This window comes from Schistocerca nitens, chromosome 12 (assembly GCF_023898315.1).
Source record: "Schistocerca nitens isolate TAMUIC-IGC-003100 chromosome 12, iqSchNite1.1, whole genome shotgun sequence".
NCBI classification, from domain to species: domain Eukaryota; kingdom Metazoa; phylum Arthropoda; class Insecta; order Orthoptera; family Acrididae; genus Schistocerca; species Schistocerca nitens.
Genome location: NC_064625.1, coordinates 95007040 through 95025567, shown reverse-complemented (window position 1 = coordinate 95025567; position 18528 = coordinate 95007040). Strand labels below are relative to the sequence as shown.

General features: G+C 44.8%; 1 protein-coding gene across 1 annotated transcript in view; it reads right to left on the bottom strand.

Annotated features, from left to right (window-relative positions):
* LOC126214930 (homeotic protein proboscipedia-like) overlaps nucleotides 1-1304 on the bottom strand; it is a 59890-nt gene extending 58586 nt beyond the window's left edge. The window contains exon 1 of the mRNA XM_049941569.1: nucleotides 1156-1304. Coding sequence (XP_049797526.1) covers nucleotides 1156-1304 — 149 coding nt within the window. The remainder of the gene's footprint in view (nucleotides 1-1155) is intronic.
* Between the last annotated feature and the right edge of the window lie 17224 nt (nucleotides 1305-18528).

Sequence of the window (18528 nt, the reverse complement as noted above, 5' to 3'; positions counted from 1 at the left end):
TGTTACAACAAGTGTACGGCGATGATTGTTTATCGCGAACACAAGTGTTTGAGTGGTTTAAACGATTTAAAGATGGCCGCGAAGACACCAGTGATGACACTCGCACTGGCAGACCATTGTCAGCAAAAACTGATGCAAACATTGAAAAAATCGGTAAACTTGTTCGACAAGATCGCCGTTTAACAATCAGAGCAGTGTCTGAGTTAACAGGAGTCGACAAGGAAAGTGTTAGGCAGATTCTTCATGAAAGTTTCAACATGAACAAAGTGTGTTCAAAAATGGTTCCAAAGTGTCTCACAATTGAACAGAAGGAACGCCGAAGAATGATTTGTTCTGACATCCTGGAAAACATTGAAAGTGATCCCACCTTCTTACAAAATGTTATTACTTGCGATGAATCGTGGTTTTTTACTTACGATCCCGAAACTAAACGCCAATCGATGCATTGGAAAACTCCTGGTTCTCCACGACAAAAAAAAGCACGAATGTCAAAATCGAAATTCAAGGCAATGATGATTGTTTTTTTGACATCAAAGGGATTATGCACATTGATTGGGTACCAGAGGGACAAACAGTGAATCAGCATTACTACATTAGCGTCCTGGCTACCCTACGTGAGCGAGTACGGAGAAAACGGAACGATTTGTGGAGAAAAAAGTCATGGATCCTTCACCAAGACAATGCCCCAGCTCACAGTGCGTTGTCAGTGAAGACGTTTTTGGCAAAACACAACATTCCCATCTTAGATCATCCACCCTACTCACCTGATTTGGCCCCCTGTGACTTTTTTCTTTTCCCTAAAGTCAAGTCAGCTTTGAAAGGAACTACATTTGAGACTGTTGAAGCAGTAAAAGAAAAAGCGACGGAAGTAATGTATGGACTTACCGAAAATGATCTGCAGCATTGCTATGAACAGTGGAAAATTCGTATGGAGCGGTGTAGAGACCGAGGAGGACATTGATGGAGATAACATGAAATTGTAAATAATTGTAAATAAATGTTTTTTCCAGCATCAGTCCGGTTTTTTTCTAGCCGCACCTCGTACAGACATATTCGTATTTTTATTGAACGGTAAACTTTGCTGCAAACACCTGGCTCCAGTCCTTCCATTTGGGTCCCTTCCCGGAAATCATTTAGTTGCAAGGCACTACGCACTGGTCACTGCTGCTGCTTGCCTTAGCTACTTTTCCACACGTCGAGCCGGTGTGAGGTGTGACGTACAAGCTGGCGATGCGTATCTGCGGGCCGTAGTACATTACACGGAGCTGCGCTGACCACGCGTCCGGCGTATCTGGGCAGCACATCGACACCCGCCGTGTTTACTTACCTGGCTGTCAGCCGTAACGCCCTCTGTGCTTACTCTCCGCGCAGTGTTTACTGGCGCTGTTTTCATGTGCGCGCGCGCACAGCAATGACGCTATCTGACATCTGCGCCAGTCGGCGTGAAGTTCGATAGCGCCGCGTGCGAGGACGATTAACGATGCATACATCGATCGCGCGAGGTCGATTCACTGTAGGAAACAGCGCGTATCGAGGGAAAAGCCTGAGGCATTTCAAGATAGCTGCTCCCGAGCACTATGTTGATGTCTTAAGAAGAACTAGCTTCAGGGTGTCCTGAAAAGGACTCCCTGATTTCAAAATTAAATATCTCAGAATCAAAGATCGATAGAGGAATGCAGTAAACGGTATGTTTATTGTGAAAGCTGTAAGAACTTTATACAGCAGTTTGAAATAATAGTTACAAAAGCTGCTAACAGATGGCGCTATAATCGCCATACGTAATGCCTAGTATAAATAGTGTTCCGAAGCCCAGAGCGATCAGTACCACTATTGAAACGTGAAAGTAGGTTAGCGTACCGAAGGAAGAGATTAAAACCACGTACTCCATTGAACAACGCGTTTTTCTGGTGCTAGAGTACCACAGGTTAGAACAGAGTCCTACGGCAGCAAGGCGAAGTTTTCAAGCACGATTTAATGTTCCAAAAGGGCCCGATGCGAAAACCATTCGTAGGCTCTTCTCAAAATTTCAACGAACAGGCAGCGTAACTGATGATCTAGTGGGGCTTGGCCGCAAGCAAACCGCAGTTACGCCTGATAATATCGCCACAGTTTCTGGAATTATTCAGCGAAATCCAATGTCATCCGTCCGTAGAATTGCATCTGAGACTGGTTTGAAGCGTTCCAGCACTCAGAAAATACTGAGAAAGAGCCTACACATGTTTCCATTCAAAATTCAAACGCACCAGGCCATTCCCGTACAAGGTGTGCAACAAAGGGTTGCCTTTGCTAATCAGATGCTCCCAATGATTGATAGTGAAGGATTTGATGTTGGCTGCATCTGGTTTACAGATGAAACACACTTCCACCTGAATGGATACGTGAATAAGCAGAACTGGCAATTTTGGGGTTCCGAAAAGCCATATTGGTGTGAAGCGAAACCCCTGTATTCTCCTAAAGCTACTGTGTGGGCTGCAGTATGCAGCAGAGGCATTATTGGGCCTTTTTTCATTCGAGAAACGGTCACTGGTGCACGTTACGTTGCAATTTTGGAACAATTTGTCGCCACACAGCAAGCGTTAGAGGATCGACCAGGTACTGAAAGGGTTGTGCAAGCTGGAGCCCGACCACATCGGACCGAACAAGTGTTTCGCTTTCTTGAGGAATACTTCGGGAACCGAGTCATTGCTTTGGAATATCCCAAATTTACTGGTGCAGGCATGGATTGGCCTCCATATTCCCCGGATTTGAATTCCTGTGCCTTTTTTTTGTGGGGCACAGTGAAAGACATGGTCTACCCGAAGCATCCCGCCACGCTGGACGAGCTTGAATCGGCGATCTCTGTGGCATGTGAATCCATTTCGGTTGATTACTATTAAAAACAGTCTTGATCACGATTTATTTAACAAGGTGACCGGTTTCAACCACTACTGTAGTCATCTTCAGACCATTGAGTAGGAACCTCTTTCTGTTGAAGATTCTTCAACAGAAAGAGGTTCCTACTCAATGGTCTGAAGATGACCACAGTAGTGGTTGAAACCGGTCACCTTGTTAAATAAATCGTGATCAAGACTGTTTTTAATAGTAATTATCTATAAGACATTGATCACTGCTGTGCCCATAATGTATTTAAAAACATTTCGGTTGAGACACTACGAAATGTGATGGCGAATTTCATTCTCCGTTTGCGCCACCTCTGTCGTGCCAATGGTGAACATTTTGAAAACATTGTGATGTGATTGTTTGCAAAGATTGTTTTCATACGATTATTCCACTTACGTATGCTGATATGATCTGTACAGCGTACAGCGCCATCTGTTAGCAGCTTTTGTAACTATTATTTCAAACTGCTGTATAAACTTCTTACAGCTTTCACAATAAACATACCGTTTACTGCATTCCTCTATCGATCTTTGTTTTCGAGATATTTAATTTTGAAATCAGGCAGTCCTTTTCTGGACACCCTGTATATACACTGAAGCGCCAAAGAAAATGGTATAGGTATGCACATTCAAATACAGAGATATGTAGACAGACAGAATAAGGCGCTACGTTCGGGAAGCCTATATAAGACAACAAGTGTCTTTTTGTAACTATTATTTCAAACTGCTGTATAAACTTCTTACAGCTTTCACAATAAACATACCGTTTACTGCATTCCTCTATCGATCTTTGTTTTCGAGATATTTAATTTTGAAATCAGGGAGTCCTTTTCTGGACACCCTGTATATACACTGAAGCGCCAAAGAAAATGGTATAGGTATGCACATTCAAATACAGAGATATGTAGACAGACAGAATAAGGCGCTACGTTCTGGAAGCCTATATAAGACAAAAAGTGTCTGGCGCAGTTGTTACATCGGCTGGTGCTGCTACAATGGCAAATTATGAAGATTTAAGTGAGTTTCAATGCGGTATCACAGTAGGCGTACGAGCGATCGGACACGGCATCCTAGAGGCAGCAATGGACTGAGAATTTTCCCGTACGACCATTTCACGAGTGTATCGTGGATATCAGGTATTCGGTAAAACATCAAATCTGAGATGTCTCTACGGCCGGAGCAAGATCTTGCAAGAACGGGAGCAACGGCGACTGTAGAGCATCGTTCAGCGTGACAGAAATGCAACCCTTCCGCAAATTGCTGCACATTTCAGTACTGGGCCATCAACAAGTGTCAGCGTGCGAACCATTCAACGAAACATCATCGATAGGGGCTTTCGGAGCCGAAGGCCCACTCGTGTACCCTTGATGATTGCACGACACAAAGCTTTACGCCTCGCATGGGCACTGTTGATGGCTGAAAACATAGTGCCTGGTCGGACGAGTTTCGTTTCAAACAGTGTTGAGAGGATGGACGTGTACGGGCATGGAGATAACCTCATGATACCTTGGATCCTGCATGTCAGCAGGGGATTGTTAAATCTAGTGGAGGCTCTGTAATGGTGTGGGGCGTTGGCAGTTGGAGTGATATGGGACCCCTTTTACGTCTAGATACGACTGTGACTTGTGACACGTATGTAAGCATCCTGTCTGATCACCTGCATCCATTCGTGTCCATTGTGCATTCCGACGGATGTAAGCAATTACAGCAGGACAAAAAATGGTTCAAATGGCTCTGAGCACTATGGGACTTAACAAATGAGGTCATCAGTCCCCTAGAACTTAGAACTACTTAAACCTAACTAACCTATCACACACATCCATGCCCGAGGCAGGTTTCGAACCTGCGACAGTAGCGGTCGCGCGGTTCCAGACTGAAGCGCCTAGAACCGCTCGGCCACACCGCCGGCTAGCGAGCCAGGTGTTACGTACTTTGTCGGTGTGCACGCGACAGCATGGGTACCTAATATGTTCCAAAAGGCTGCGCATAAAAATGGGATTTCCCGGTTCTCGTAACACGGGTTCTATTGGTGTGAAGAAGGCAGGGTCCTTATCCCTTGTGATAGGGACCATTTGTAAAGCAAACTGAAGGATAGTTGTAAATAGCTGGGTTTTTATGTTGGTAACGCCAAGTAGCGCTCTATATGTAAATCACTGACTGTGCTATGTGAAGGCTGTGGTTGGTTCGCATTGTTGGAGTATATGCTATTGTTGTGTTGGGCAATGGCTGTTAACAGCGCGTAGCGTTGCGCCGTTGTAGGTGAGCCGCCAGCAGTGGTGGATGTGGGGAGAGAGATGGCGGGATTTTTAGAGAGGACGATGTGGAGGTGTGTCCATCCGAAAGAGAAAATTTGTAATATCATATATATATATGACTGCATTATACACTCCTGGAAATGGAAAAAAGAACACATTGACACCGGTGTGTCAGACCCACCATACTAGCTCCGGACACTGCGAGAGGGCTGTACAAGCAATGATCACACGCACGGCACAGCGGACACACCAGGAACCGCGGTGTTGGCCGTCGAATGGCGCTAGCTGCGCAGCATTTGTGCACCGCCGCCGTCAGTGTCAGCCAGTTTGCCGTGGCATACGGAGCTCCATCGCAGTCTTTAACACTGGTAGCATGCCGCGACAGCGTGGACGTGAACCGTATGTGCAGTTGACGGACTTTGAGCGAGGGCGTATAGTGGGCATGCGGGAGGCCGGGTGGACGTACCGCCGAATTGCTCAACACGTGGGGCGTGAGGTCTCCACAGTACATCGATGTTGTCGCCAGTGGTCGGCGGAAGGTGCACGTGCCCGTCGACCTGGGACCGGACCGCAGCGACGCACGGATGCACGCCAAGACCGTAGGATCCTACGCAGTGCCGTAGGGGACCGCACCGCCACTTCCCAGCAAATTAGGGACACTGTTGCTCCTGGGGTATCGGCGAGGACCATTCGCAACCGTCTCCATGAAGCTGGGCTACGGTCCCGCACACCGTTAGGCCGTCTTCCGCTCACGCCCCAACATCGTGCAGCCCGCCTCCAGTGGTGTCGCGACAGGCGTGAATGGAGGGACGAATGGAGACGTGTCGTCTTCAGCGATGAGAGTCGCTTCTGCCTTGGTGCCAATGATGGTCGTATGCGTGTTTGGCGCCGTGCAGGTGAGCGCCACAATCAGGACTGCATACGACCGAGGCACACAGGGCCAACACCCGGCATCATGGTGTGGGGAGCGATCTCCTACACTGGCCGTACACCACTGGTGATCGTCGAGGGGACACTGAATAGTGCACGGTACTTCCAAACCGTCATCGAACCCATCGTTCTACCATTCCTAGACCGGCAAGGGAACTTGCTGTTCCAACAGGACAATGCACGTCCGCATGTATCCCGTGCCACCCAACGTGCTCTAGAAGGTGTAAGTCAACTACCCTGGCCAGTAAGATCTCCGGATCTGTCCCCCATTGAGCATGTTTGGGACTGGATGAAGCGTCGTCTCACGCGGTCTTCACGTCCAGCACGAACGCTGGTCCAACTGAGGCGCCAGGTGGAAATGGCATGGCAAGCCGTTCCACAGGACTACATCCAGCATCTCTACGATCGTCTCCATGGGAGAATAGCAGCCTGCATTGCTGCGAAAGGTGGATATACACTGTATTAGTGCCGACATTGTGCATGCTCTGTTGCCTGTGTCTATGTGCCTGTGGTTCTGTCAGTGTAATCATGTGATGTATCTGACCCCAGGAATGTGTCAATAAAGTTTCCCCTTCCTACGACAATGAATTCGCGGTGTTCTTATTTCAATTTCCAGGAGTGTACATTACGAACAGCAGAGGGCTTGCAACACCACCTTGTGGAACGCCAGGTATCACTTCTGTTTTACTCGATGACTTCGCGAACTGTGACGTTTCTGACAGGAAATCACGAATCCAGTCGCACAACTACGACAAAACTGAATAGGCACGCAATGTAATTAGAAGCCGCTTGTGACGATGCGCCGAAAGTCTTGTAGACATTTAGAAATATGGGGTCAATATGACATACTCTGTCGACAACACTTATTTCTGTGAATAGAGAGCTAGTTGTGTTCCACAAGATCGATATTTTCTGAATATGTGGTTATTACCTATCAATACACCATTTCTTCGAGGTATTTCATAATACACGGAATGTATTCGCAGTTGCGAATATGTACTACCGTCAGCTGTGTAATGGATTGACGACAGTGACAACTGGTGTCGGACTGGGAATCGAACCCGGATATCCCGCTTATCGGGAGCTGTCGCCCCGCCATCAAGGTGGCCGCTCGTGATAAGCGGGAATTCGGATTCTGTGAGACTCCCTGCAGTGACTGCCACCAGAAATATGTCCTGATCAGCCAAAACATTATGACCACTGTCCAAAGCGATGTTAGGTGCTGCCTGGTAGCGTTGTGGGCTCGTGTTGCTGTTGTTGTTGTTGTTGTGGTCTTCAGTCCAGAGACTGGTTTGTTGCAGCTCTCCATGCTACTCTATCCTGTGCAAGTTTGTTCATCTCCCAGTACCTACTGCAGCCTACATCCTTCTGAATCTGCTTAGTGTATTCATCTCTTGGTCTCCCTCTACGATTCTTATCCTCCATGCTTCCCTCCATCACTAAACTGGTGATGCCTTGATGCTGCAGAACATGTCCTACCAACCGATCCCTTCTTCTAGTCAAGTTATGCCACAAATTCCTCTTCTCCCCGATTCTATTCAGTGCCTCCTCATTAGTTACGTGATCTATACCCATCAAATCTTCAGCATTCTTCAGCATTCTTCGAAAGCTGCTATTCTCTTCATGTCCAAACTATTTATCGTCCATGTTTCACATCCATACATGGCTACACTCCATACAAATATTTTCCTGATGCGGTAACAAAAGTATTAAGCGGACTGAGGATCACCCCAGCGCCCGTGCCGTAGGATAGTGACACTAGTATTTACCCTAATAGTGTTCAAAAGTCATTATACACTCCTGGAAATTGAAATAAGAACACCGTGAATTCATTGTCCCAGGAAGGGGAAACTTTATTGACACATTCCTGGGGTCAGATACATCACATGATCACACTGACAGAACCACAGGCACATAGACACAGGCAACAGAGCATGCACAATGTCGGCACTAATACAGTGTATATCCACCTTTCGCAGCAATGCAGGCTGCTATTCTCCCATGGAGACGATCGTAGAGATGCTGGATATAGTCCTGTGGAACGGCGTGCCATGCCATTTCCTCCTGGCGCCTCAGTTGGACCAGCGTTCGTGCTGGACGTGAAGACCGCGTGAGACGACGCTTCATCCAGTCCCAAACATGCTCAATGGGGGACAGATCCGGAGATCTTGCTGGCCAGGGTAGTTGACTTACACCTTCTAGAGCACGTTGGGTGGCACGGGATACATGCGGACGTGCATTGTCCTGTTGGAACAGCAAGTTCCCTTGCCGGTCTAGGAATGGTAGAACGATGGGTTCGATGACGGTTTGGATGTACCGTGCACTATTCAGTGTCCCCTCGACGATCACCAGTGGTGTACGGCCAGTGTAGGAGATCGCTCCCCACACCATGATGCCGGGTGTTGGCCCTGTGTGCCTCGGTCGTATGCAGTCCTGATTGTGGCGCTCACCTGCACGGCGCCAAACACGCATACGACCATCATTGGCACCAAGGCAGAAGCGACTCTCATCGCTGAAGACGACACGTCTCCATTCGTCCCTCCATTCACGCCTGTCGCGACACCACTGGAGGCGGGCTGCACGATGTTGGGGCGTGAGCGGAAGACGGCCTAACGGTGTGCGTGACCGTAGCCCAGCTTCATGGAGACGGTTGCGAATGGTCCTCGCCGATACCCCGGGAGTACAGTGTCCCTAATTTGCTGGGAAGTGGCGGTGCGGTCCCCTACGGCACTGCGTAGGATCCTACGGTCTTGGCGTGCATCCGTGCGTCGCTGCGGTCCGGTCCCAGGTCGACGGGCACGTGCACCTTCCGCCGACCACTGGCGACAACATCGATGTACTGTCGAGACCTCACGCCCCACGTGTTGAGCAATTCGGCGGTACGTCCACCCGGCCTCCCGCATGCCCACTATACGCCCTCGCTCAAAGTCCGTCAACTGCACATACGGTTCACGTCCACGCTGTCGCGGCATGCTACCAGTGTTAAAGACTGCGATGGAGCTCCGTATGCCACGGCAAACTGGCTGACACTGACGGCGGCGGTGCACAAATGCTGCGCAGCTAGCGCCATTCGACGGCCAACACCGCGGTTCCTGGTGTGTCCGCTGTGCCGTGCGTGTGATCATTGCTTGTACAGCCCTCTCGCAGTGTTCGGAGCAAGTATGGTGGGTCTGACACACCGGTATCAATGTGTTCTTTTTTCCATTTCCAGGAGTGTATATACACGATTTGGGAAAAAAATCGGAGCACCTCTCTGGTAGCAGATGCCGTCGTTTACCGTCTAGAAAGACACTGGAAAAACAACTGAAAAACGATTTGGACGAGATATCTGTCTGATGCAGACAGTGACAATCACGTAAATTATTCCTCAAGTCAACAGCACTTTCTCTCGACACATACTAATAGGATTTAAAATTATAAATAATTTATAAATCTTTCTGTAACAGTTTTCAAAACGTTCAAAAATTTTCTTTATATTGCCTCATTCGCATTTAACATAAAAAATTTCTTTTGCAAAGTGATGACCAGTTTAGGTAGCTTAGCTATCATTTCCAGATGAGATGTAGTATTATGAATGTACTTGCGGTGTGCAACATCTTTGCATCGTCCAAAACGTTCTTATTTTAAATCTTCAGGTAAAATGCAACACATTCTTATTTTAAAGCAGGTTTTATCTGAGGATTTAAAATATGGATGTTATGGACGATGCAATGGTACCGTACTGTACACTATGAGGACATTTATAACACTACATGTTATCTGAGGATGGTACTTAAGCTACCGAAACTGATGATCACTTTGTAAAAATATCTAATGTTAAATGCGTTTGTGACAATACATAGAAAATTTTTGAACATTTAAAAAAATCTTAGAGTATGCTTGTAAAATTTTTATAATTTTCTATTTGATTATCTGCGTACGATCACTTTCATCTATTCTGACAATTTTTCACATGTTACTCCTACAGCGATGGATGAGGCATCTTACACTGCATTCCTATGTTGGACTAGAAGACTAGAAGTTACTATTTGTGGAAAATGTTAACTTAAAAGAGACCTTTAACTGAGATACGTGAAAGCGCATCATGAATGCCAAGCTTGATACCTATATTTTTTGAAGCTATCTTCTCGTATTATCTGATGACAAACAACACTTTATTTTTTAAAGTACTTATTAACTGTTTAATTTTTGTACATCATTGTCAGAGATGATAAACGCGACCATTGCGTTAGTCAATTCTCTCTGCCCGACGTAAAAATATATACTTTCTGAAACGACAAACATATTTATTACTGACGCCTTCAATTGTGATATACCTATTGCTACTACTGCCTAACGTGCTTACATGAAGTACGGAGTACAATTAAAATCTCAAAACGAAGATAGATTTTATGATGGCCTTAGTGATAACAGGTAGCAAGTGAACACTACATTCTAACCTATACGTTTCGTATTTAATTACGTCTTTGTGTTTCTCGTTAAATTTCTCTTTAATCACGGGTAAATGTAAATATAAGAATTTTTAGCATAGCAACGTAGTTCCCGCTGCCAACCGACCGCGTAGTGAAGAGATGGAGACTGGAGTTCAGTTAAGTAGTTTTCATTCGACATGGTATCAGGGTACTTTAGGTTTTAATTTTAATGTTGACTGTGCCTTACTTTGGCATGTTATAGTAATTTTATGCTTCTGAAGAGGGCTAGATTAATTTAGCCGAAACCTGGTAAAGACCAGAAAATTTGGTCAATTGAGGCTGATCCTATATATATATATATATATATATATATAAGGATCAGACTCAATTGCCCAAATTTTTTAAAAATTATGAGCAATACTGGTATCTCGTTAATTAAAACTATAAAAAATGCGAAAATTTGTCTCGAAACCCCTGTTAATAGTAAGTAATGAAACACGGGACCTCATCCACATGAATACTCAAATGACTCCATTCCCATTTTCCATTACTTGTATTGCCAAAGGGGAAGGGGAGGGGGTACTTTATGCGCACCCTAAAGAAATTAAAAATTGGCAAATTTCGTTAATTATTGACTTTTACTCACAACATAATTTTTAAAGAGATATGGTCTAGGGTCCTAAGAGTCAAAATATTGAGTATGACATGCATTGTGAGAAGTCGCGTCTACTCAAGACCTTTTGGGTTAAGTTTAACAGAAAAATTTAAGACCTTTGTGGAATCTGGTAGAAGACTTCATTGAAAACAATAATTTTTTTTCAAAATTCTAAAATATAAAGTACATGGCTAAACTTTGAAAGGGTGAGCAAAAAGCATCCACCGCCCCCTTCGTATTTCGTGGGCTAAATTTAGGTTACGCGTCAACTGACACAAATCTAAAGACTTTGAATGGGATTCAAGGAGGACATCGAAAAAGTTCAGAGAAGGGCAGCTAGTTTTGTATAATCGTGGAATAGGGAAGGGAGTGTCATGGGTATAGTACACGAGTTAGGATGGCAGCCATTAAGACAAAGCCGTTTTTCGTTGAGGCGAGATCTTTTCACGAAAATTCAATCATCAGCTTTCTCCTCAAAATGCGAAAGTATTTTGTTGACTGCCAGCTACAAAAGGAGAAATAATCATCTTATTACATGTACGTCTACATGTACTCTGAAATTTACAGTTACGTGCCTGGAACAGGGTTCTTCGAACCGCCTTCAGACTATTACTCTGCGTTCAAACACGTGGGATATGGTGATCATTTATCCCTATGTAGGTTGATAATAATGAAATATTTTTACATCCGGAAGAGAAAGTTGGTGATTGAAATTTCGTAAAAACATCTCACCGCAACGAAAAATACCTTTGTTTCAACGCTTGCAATCCGGAATCTCTTATGTCCGTGACAGTCTCTCCATTATTTTGCGATAATACAAAACGACCAGCCCTTCTTTGAACTTTTTCCATGTCCTCCGTCAGTGCTATCTGGTAAGGATCCCATACAGCACAGTAACAGAGCTCATTCTACCAGAGAGCGAACAAGCGTAGTGTAGGCAGTCTCTTTAGTATTCCTGTTGCATCTTATAAGTGCTCTGACAATAAAACGTGGTCTTTGGTTTGGCTTCCCCACAACGTTATCTACCTCATGGTTCCAACTTGTTCGTAATTGCAATACGTACTTAGTCGAAAATTAACGGATTTCTTTTTGTACTCTTGTGGATGACCTCGTACTGTTCCTTATTGAGAGACAATTTCCACTTTTCCACCACAGAGATACGTTGTCTAAATCATTTTGCAGTTGGTTTCTGTCTTCTGATGACTTTTGCTGGACGGTAAATGACAGCATCATCTGCAAATAATATAAGATGACCGCTCACATTATCTTTTAAATCGTTTATGTACTATCACGATTAGTAGAGGGCCAATAACACTTCCTTGGGGAACGCCGGTCACCATATATGCTTTACTCGATGATTTTTCGTCGATTACAACGAACTGTGACCTTTCTGAGAGTAGATCACGAATCCAGTCGTTCAGCTGGAGCGATACTGCAAAGGCATGCAGCTTGAGGAACGGTGTCCAAAGCCTTCCGGAATTTTGAAATATGGAATGAATCTGAGTTCCCATATCGACAGCATTCATTAATTCGTGCGAATCAAGAGCTATTTGTGTTTCACAAAAACGATATTTTCTGAATCCGTTTCGCTACTTGTCAATAAATCGTTTTCTTCGAGGTAATTCATAATGTTCGACCACAGTATATGATCCAATATCCTGCTGCAAATTCACGTAAGGTGATATGGGTCTGTAATTTGGCGGATTATTGATGTGACCCGTGCAACTTTGCAGTTGTATGGTATGGATCTTGCGTCAGGTGGTGGGTGCGTATGTCTGCTGACTATGGGACTATTGTATCAGCATACATTGAAAGGAACCTCATTGGAGTGTTATCTGGACCGCAAGACTTACCGTTATTAAGTGCCTTAAGCTGCTTCGCTAGACTGAGGAAATCTTCTTCTAAGTTCCTCATGTTAGCAACCATTCTTGATTCGAATACCGGAGTATTACTTCGTCTTCTTTGGTGAAGGAATTTCGGAAATGTGATTAATAACTAAACTGTTATTGGTTATATTACCGCTGATACCGCGCAGAGAAGGTACTGAGTGTGTATTATCGCTGGTGTGCTTTACATACGATCACAATCTCTTTCGATTCCAGAATGCTTTTGACACATGCCACACAAGCGTCTTGTAGTGAAATTGTGTGCTTACGGAGTATCGTCTCAGTTATGTGACTCGATTCGTGATTTACTGTCAGAGAGGTCACAGTTCGTAGTAACTGACGGAAAGCCATCGAGTAAAACAGAAGTGATTTCCGACGTTCCCCACGGTAGTGTTATAGGCCATTTGCTGTTCGTAATGTATACATACGATTTAGGAGACAATCTGAGCAGCGGTCTTAGGTTGTTTGCAGATGGGCTCTGAGCACTATGGGACAACTTCTGAGGTCATCAGTCCCCTAGAACTTAGAACTACCTAAACCTGACCAACCTAAGGACATCACACACATCCATGCCCGAGGTAGGATTCGAATCTGCGACCGTAGCGGTCGCTTGGTTCCAGACTGTAGCGCCTAGAACCGCTCGTGTTTGTAGATGATACTGTCGCTTATAGTCTGGTAAAGTCATCAGAAGATCAAAACAAACAGCAAAACGATTTAGAAAAGATATCTGTATGTTGTGAAAATTGGCAAGTGGCCCTATGTAATGAGAAGTGTGAGGTCATCCACATGAGTGCTAAAAGAAATCTGTTAAACTTACAAGGGGAGGCCGCCAATTGTGAAATTCAGATTCGATTCATACTGCGCATAATAAAAGCTCATGACCAAAGGTGTAATGTGGCAAAGCACCAAGATGCACTTCTCAGCCGTTGTCGAGAAAATCGACAGTTAAAAGAAACCGTTGCGGTGAAATACTCTCTACGATTAATAGTTTTCTACAGCGTCGTGGCGCAGCGGTAAGCGCTCGGGTTCGTTATCCGAAGGTCGCCGGATCGAATCTCGCGCCATGCAATTTTTTTATTATTAGTTTTTTGTAATTCAAATATATATATATATATATATATATATATATATATATATATATATATATATATATAAACTATTAATGAATTGCTTATGCATGTTGGTGATGGCGGATCGCTCTCCAATTGTACCGCCTCCATTTTTCCGTTTGTTTAACAGGTTGCACCAAAGCTCTCCCGTCCACACTGATTTTCGACGATGTTATAAGTAGTGCTAGCGACCGCATCTACCTTCTTTCGAAGTTAGCAGGCAACTACTCTGTTATGCGGCGGCTCGTTTCGGCCCATTCAACTGTCCTTCAAGTGTAACGAGCGAGTAACGGAGTTTATATTTCATACCTGCCACAGCGAATTTGTGTTCGTGGGGTCTCTATTCTAATTCGAACGTTTGACTTACGCTATACGTATTCGTTTCGGAATATCGTTTCTACGTCTTCCGTTAACTATACGTGGTTAACATTATGAAGACTATTAATAACATTTGTGAAATACAACTTTGTTTGCGGAAAACATAATGATGTTCGAAGTCGCCAGTTTTTCCACGACAAACGATTTTCAACAACTTATTATATGCATAATTGTTGCAACTGATTGCCGGGAATTATATATATATATATATATATATATATATATATATATATATATATATATATATATATATATATATATGGAGTACGTCAAGGTGACGGGCTATCTCCACTTTTGTTTAATATAGTCCTGGATAAAGTCATTAAGGAATGGGAAAAAGAATTAAAAAATCAATCCTACTGGAAACCAATCCATCTTGGTAGAACCAAAGACAACGTGGAGATATCTTGTTTAGCATTCGCGGACGACTTGGCCATACTTGCAGATGATGAAGAAATCGCCACCAAACAAATAGAGATCCTTAAGGAATGCGCGGATAAAGTAGGTTTACAAATTTCGTTTCAAAAGACAGAATTTTTCTGTACAAAATTCCATATACACAGTTTGAACACAAAATATGGAAAAATAAATAGAGTAAAACATTTTAAATACCTAGGTGAAATTTTGGAGCCAACCGGAGGAGAGAAAGTTGCACAGAAGATCAGACAACAGAAAATGAAGGGAGCATATGGTATGACACATGAAATATACAATAAAAAATGCATCTCCTCGAACACAAAAATCAGACACTACTGCGCAGTAATTAAGCCAGCAGCACTATATGCTAGTGAAACGCTCACACTCCACACAAAATGTGATTTAGAAAAAATACTAAAAGAAGAACGAAAAATTATGAGAAAGATTTTAGGTCCAAAATTAACAGAAGAAGGATACCGGATACAATCAAGGAGAACCACAGAAACTATATCAAACCTGGCAGCAGACATAAGAAGGCGAAGATTAAAATTTTATGGACATGTCACTAGACTTCCCCCCACACGACTCACCAACAGAATTCTCACTTACATAGAAAAAGTCAAATCAACAACACCATGGATTAGCCAAGTAAAATTAGATTTACAAAAAGCAAATATTGAACTTAAAGATGTCAAAGATAGAAAAACTTTTAGAAATAAGGTGGAAAAGTGGAATGTATTGTCGGAGAAGGAAGCACTAAAGAGACCAGGAACAAAACGGACAGAAGAAAGAAAAAGAAAACATGGAGAACGAATGAAAGAAGTATGGAAGAAACGACGTCAGAAAGCTTTGCGTGATCCTTCTGGGTCCATTCGCGATAAGTATGTATATATATATATATATATATATATATATATATATATATATATGAATTACAAAAAACAAATACAAAAAAAATTACATGGTGCGAGATTCGATCCGGCGACCTTCGGATTACAAACCCCAGCGCTTACCGCTGCGCCACGACGCTGTCGAAAATTATAAGTCGTAGAGGGTATTTCACCGCAATGATTTCTTTTAACTGTCGATTTTTCTCGACAACGGCTGAGAAGTGCATCTTGGTGCTTTGCCACATTACACCTCTGGCCATGAGCTTTTACTATGCGCAGTATGAATCGAATCTGAATTTCACAATTGGCGGCCTCCCCTTGTTAGATTAAATGATCAATCAATCAAGCCTAAAGGCCGTAAAATCAAGTTAATGCCTGGGAATTGCAATAACGAACAACATAAGTTGGAACGAACACAGAGAAAATGTTGTGGCGTAGGCGACACAAAGATTGCGCTATTTTGGCAGAAGACTTACAAGATGCAACAGATCTGCTATAGAGACTGCCTACACTACGTTTGTCCGTCCTCTTTTAGAGTACTGCTGAACGGTATGGGATCCTTACCAAATAGGATTACCGGAGTACATCGAGAAAGTTCAAAGAAGTGCAGCACGTTTTGCACCATCGCAAAATAGGGGAGAAAGTGTCACTGACGTGATACACGATTTGGGTGGGTATCTTTAAAACAAAGGTGTTCCTCGTTGCGGCGGGATCTTCTGAAGAAATTTCAATCATCAAATTTCTCCTCCGAATGCGGAAATATTTTGTTGATGCGGACCTGCGAAACGATAATCGTAATGAAATAAGGGAAATCAGAGTTCGCACGGAAAGAGATGCATGTTCGGTTTTTCCGCACGCTGTTCGAAAGTGAAACAACGGAGAATTATTGTGAGGGTTGTTCGATGAACCCTCTGCCACGCATTTCGGTGTGATTTGCAGACTATCCATGTAGCTGTAGATGTAGATTCTCTGTTGGAATTGAGTGAGAGAGGGGTTGGAGATGGGAAGTTTGTGGAGGTATACCAAGGACTTACTACAGTGAACAGGTTGAAATGGAAGTAGGTTGCAGGAATGAAGAGGTGGAGGAGGAGGAGATTAGTGTTTAACGTCCCGTCGACAACGAGGTCATTAGAGACGGAGCACAAGGTCGGGTTAGGGAAGGATGTGGAAGGACATCGGCCGTGCACTTTCAGAGGAACCATCCCGGCATTTACCTGAAACGATTTAGGGAAATCACGGAAAACCTAGCCCGCATCTCGTGGTCGTGCGGTAGCGTTCTCGCTTCCCACGCCCGGGTTCCCGGGTTCGATTCCCGGCGGGGTCAGGGATTTTCTCTGCCTCGTGATGGCTGGGTGTTGTGTGCTGTCCTTAGGTTAGTTAGGTTTAAGTAGTTCTAAGTTCTAGGGGACTTATGACCACAGCAGTTGAGTCCCATAGTGCTCACAGCCATTTGAACCATTTTTGAACGGAAAACCTAAATCAGGATGGCCGGAGACGGGATTGAACCGTCGTCCTCCCGAATGCGAGTCCAATGTGCTAACCACTGCGCCACCTCGCTCGGTAGGAATGAAGAGCCTTGCGCAGGATAGAATAGCGAGATGAGCCGCATCAGACCAGTCTTAAGACCATAACAACAACAACAACAACGAGGATCAGTGTGGCTATGCGGGCACTGTTTTCTCTGTGCTGGCGAAATTGCACAGTGTTTCCGTAACGCACGGAAACGCGTGTGGAGCGAGGAACAGCTGCCGCTAGTTAGTGGCGTGTTCGTTTGGCTTGGAAGGGCGAGGGGGGGGGGCGGTAGGAGGAGAGACGCAGTTGACTGACAGGCGGTTAGGCTGGCACGGGGGGAGGGAGGGGTGGTTGTGTGCCGGCCGCAGTAGAGGGGAGTGGGGTGATTGACAGCTGCGGCGACCAATGACGTGCGCCGCATGCTGATGAACCCGCCTCCCCCTATCCTGTCCTGTCTCTCTCTCTCTCTCTCTCTCTCTCTCTCTCTCCGTCCTCCTCCTCCTTTCCCTTCGCCGCTCAACCTAGGTTGCCGTCGCTACGCACCGTGGCAGCCAGCTTACTCACCGGTGCCCGAGACAACGTACGCCTCGAAGCTACGAGGGAATCCTGCAGCGCCCGTGCTTAGCGCAGGAGAGTCGCAGATTCGGGAAGAGTCTCTCGCGTGACAGACAGCTCGCATTGGTCACACACATCTCGCAAACAGTAGATGCCGGTGAACAGGTAGAATGCGTCTTCCTAAATTTCAAAAAAAAGCGTTCGACACTCCACCACACGTCGCCCATGCTCGTACGGTGTCTCTTCGCAAATACAGGGTGGGTCAAAAGTCACTACCAATGGTAACTTGATCGGAAAAAAAATCGGAATTCTGACTTAAATGAACACTGAAATGAACGTATGACATTGTTAGCCGGGAGGCCCCATGCGGGGAAGTTCGGTCGCCGTATTGCAAGTCCTTTTTAGTTGACGGCACTTCGGCGACTTGCGAGTCAATGATGATGAAATACACACCTCATCCAGTCACCACGAGGTAGAGAAAATCCCTGACCCGCCGGGAAACGAACCCGGGACCCCGTGCGCGGGAAGCGAGAACGCTACCGCAAGACCACGAGCTGCGGACTTAAATGACCACTTTATTGAAGCTACAGGATTATTTACAACATTATTTCTCGAATTGTTTTCCATCTTTGTCCATAAATTTCTTCAGA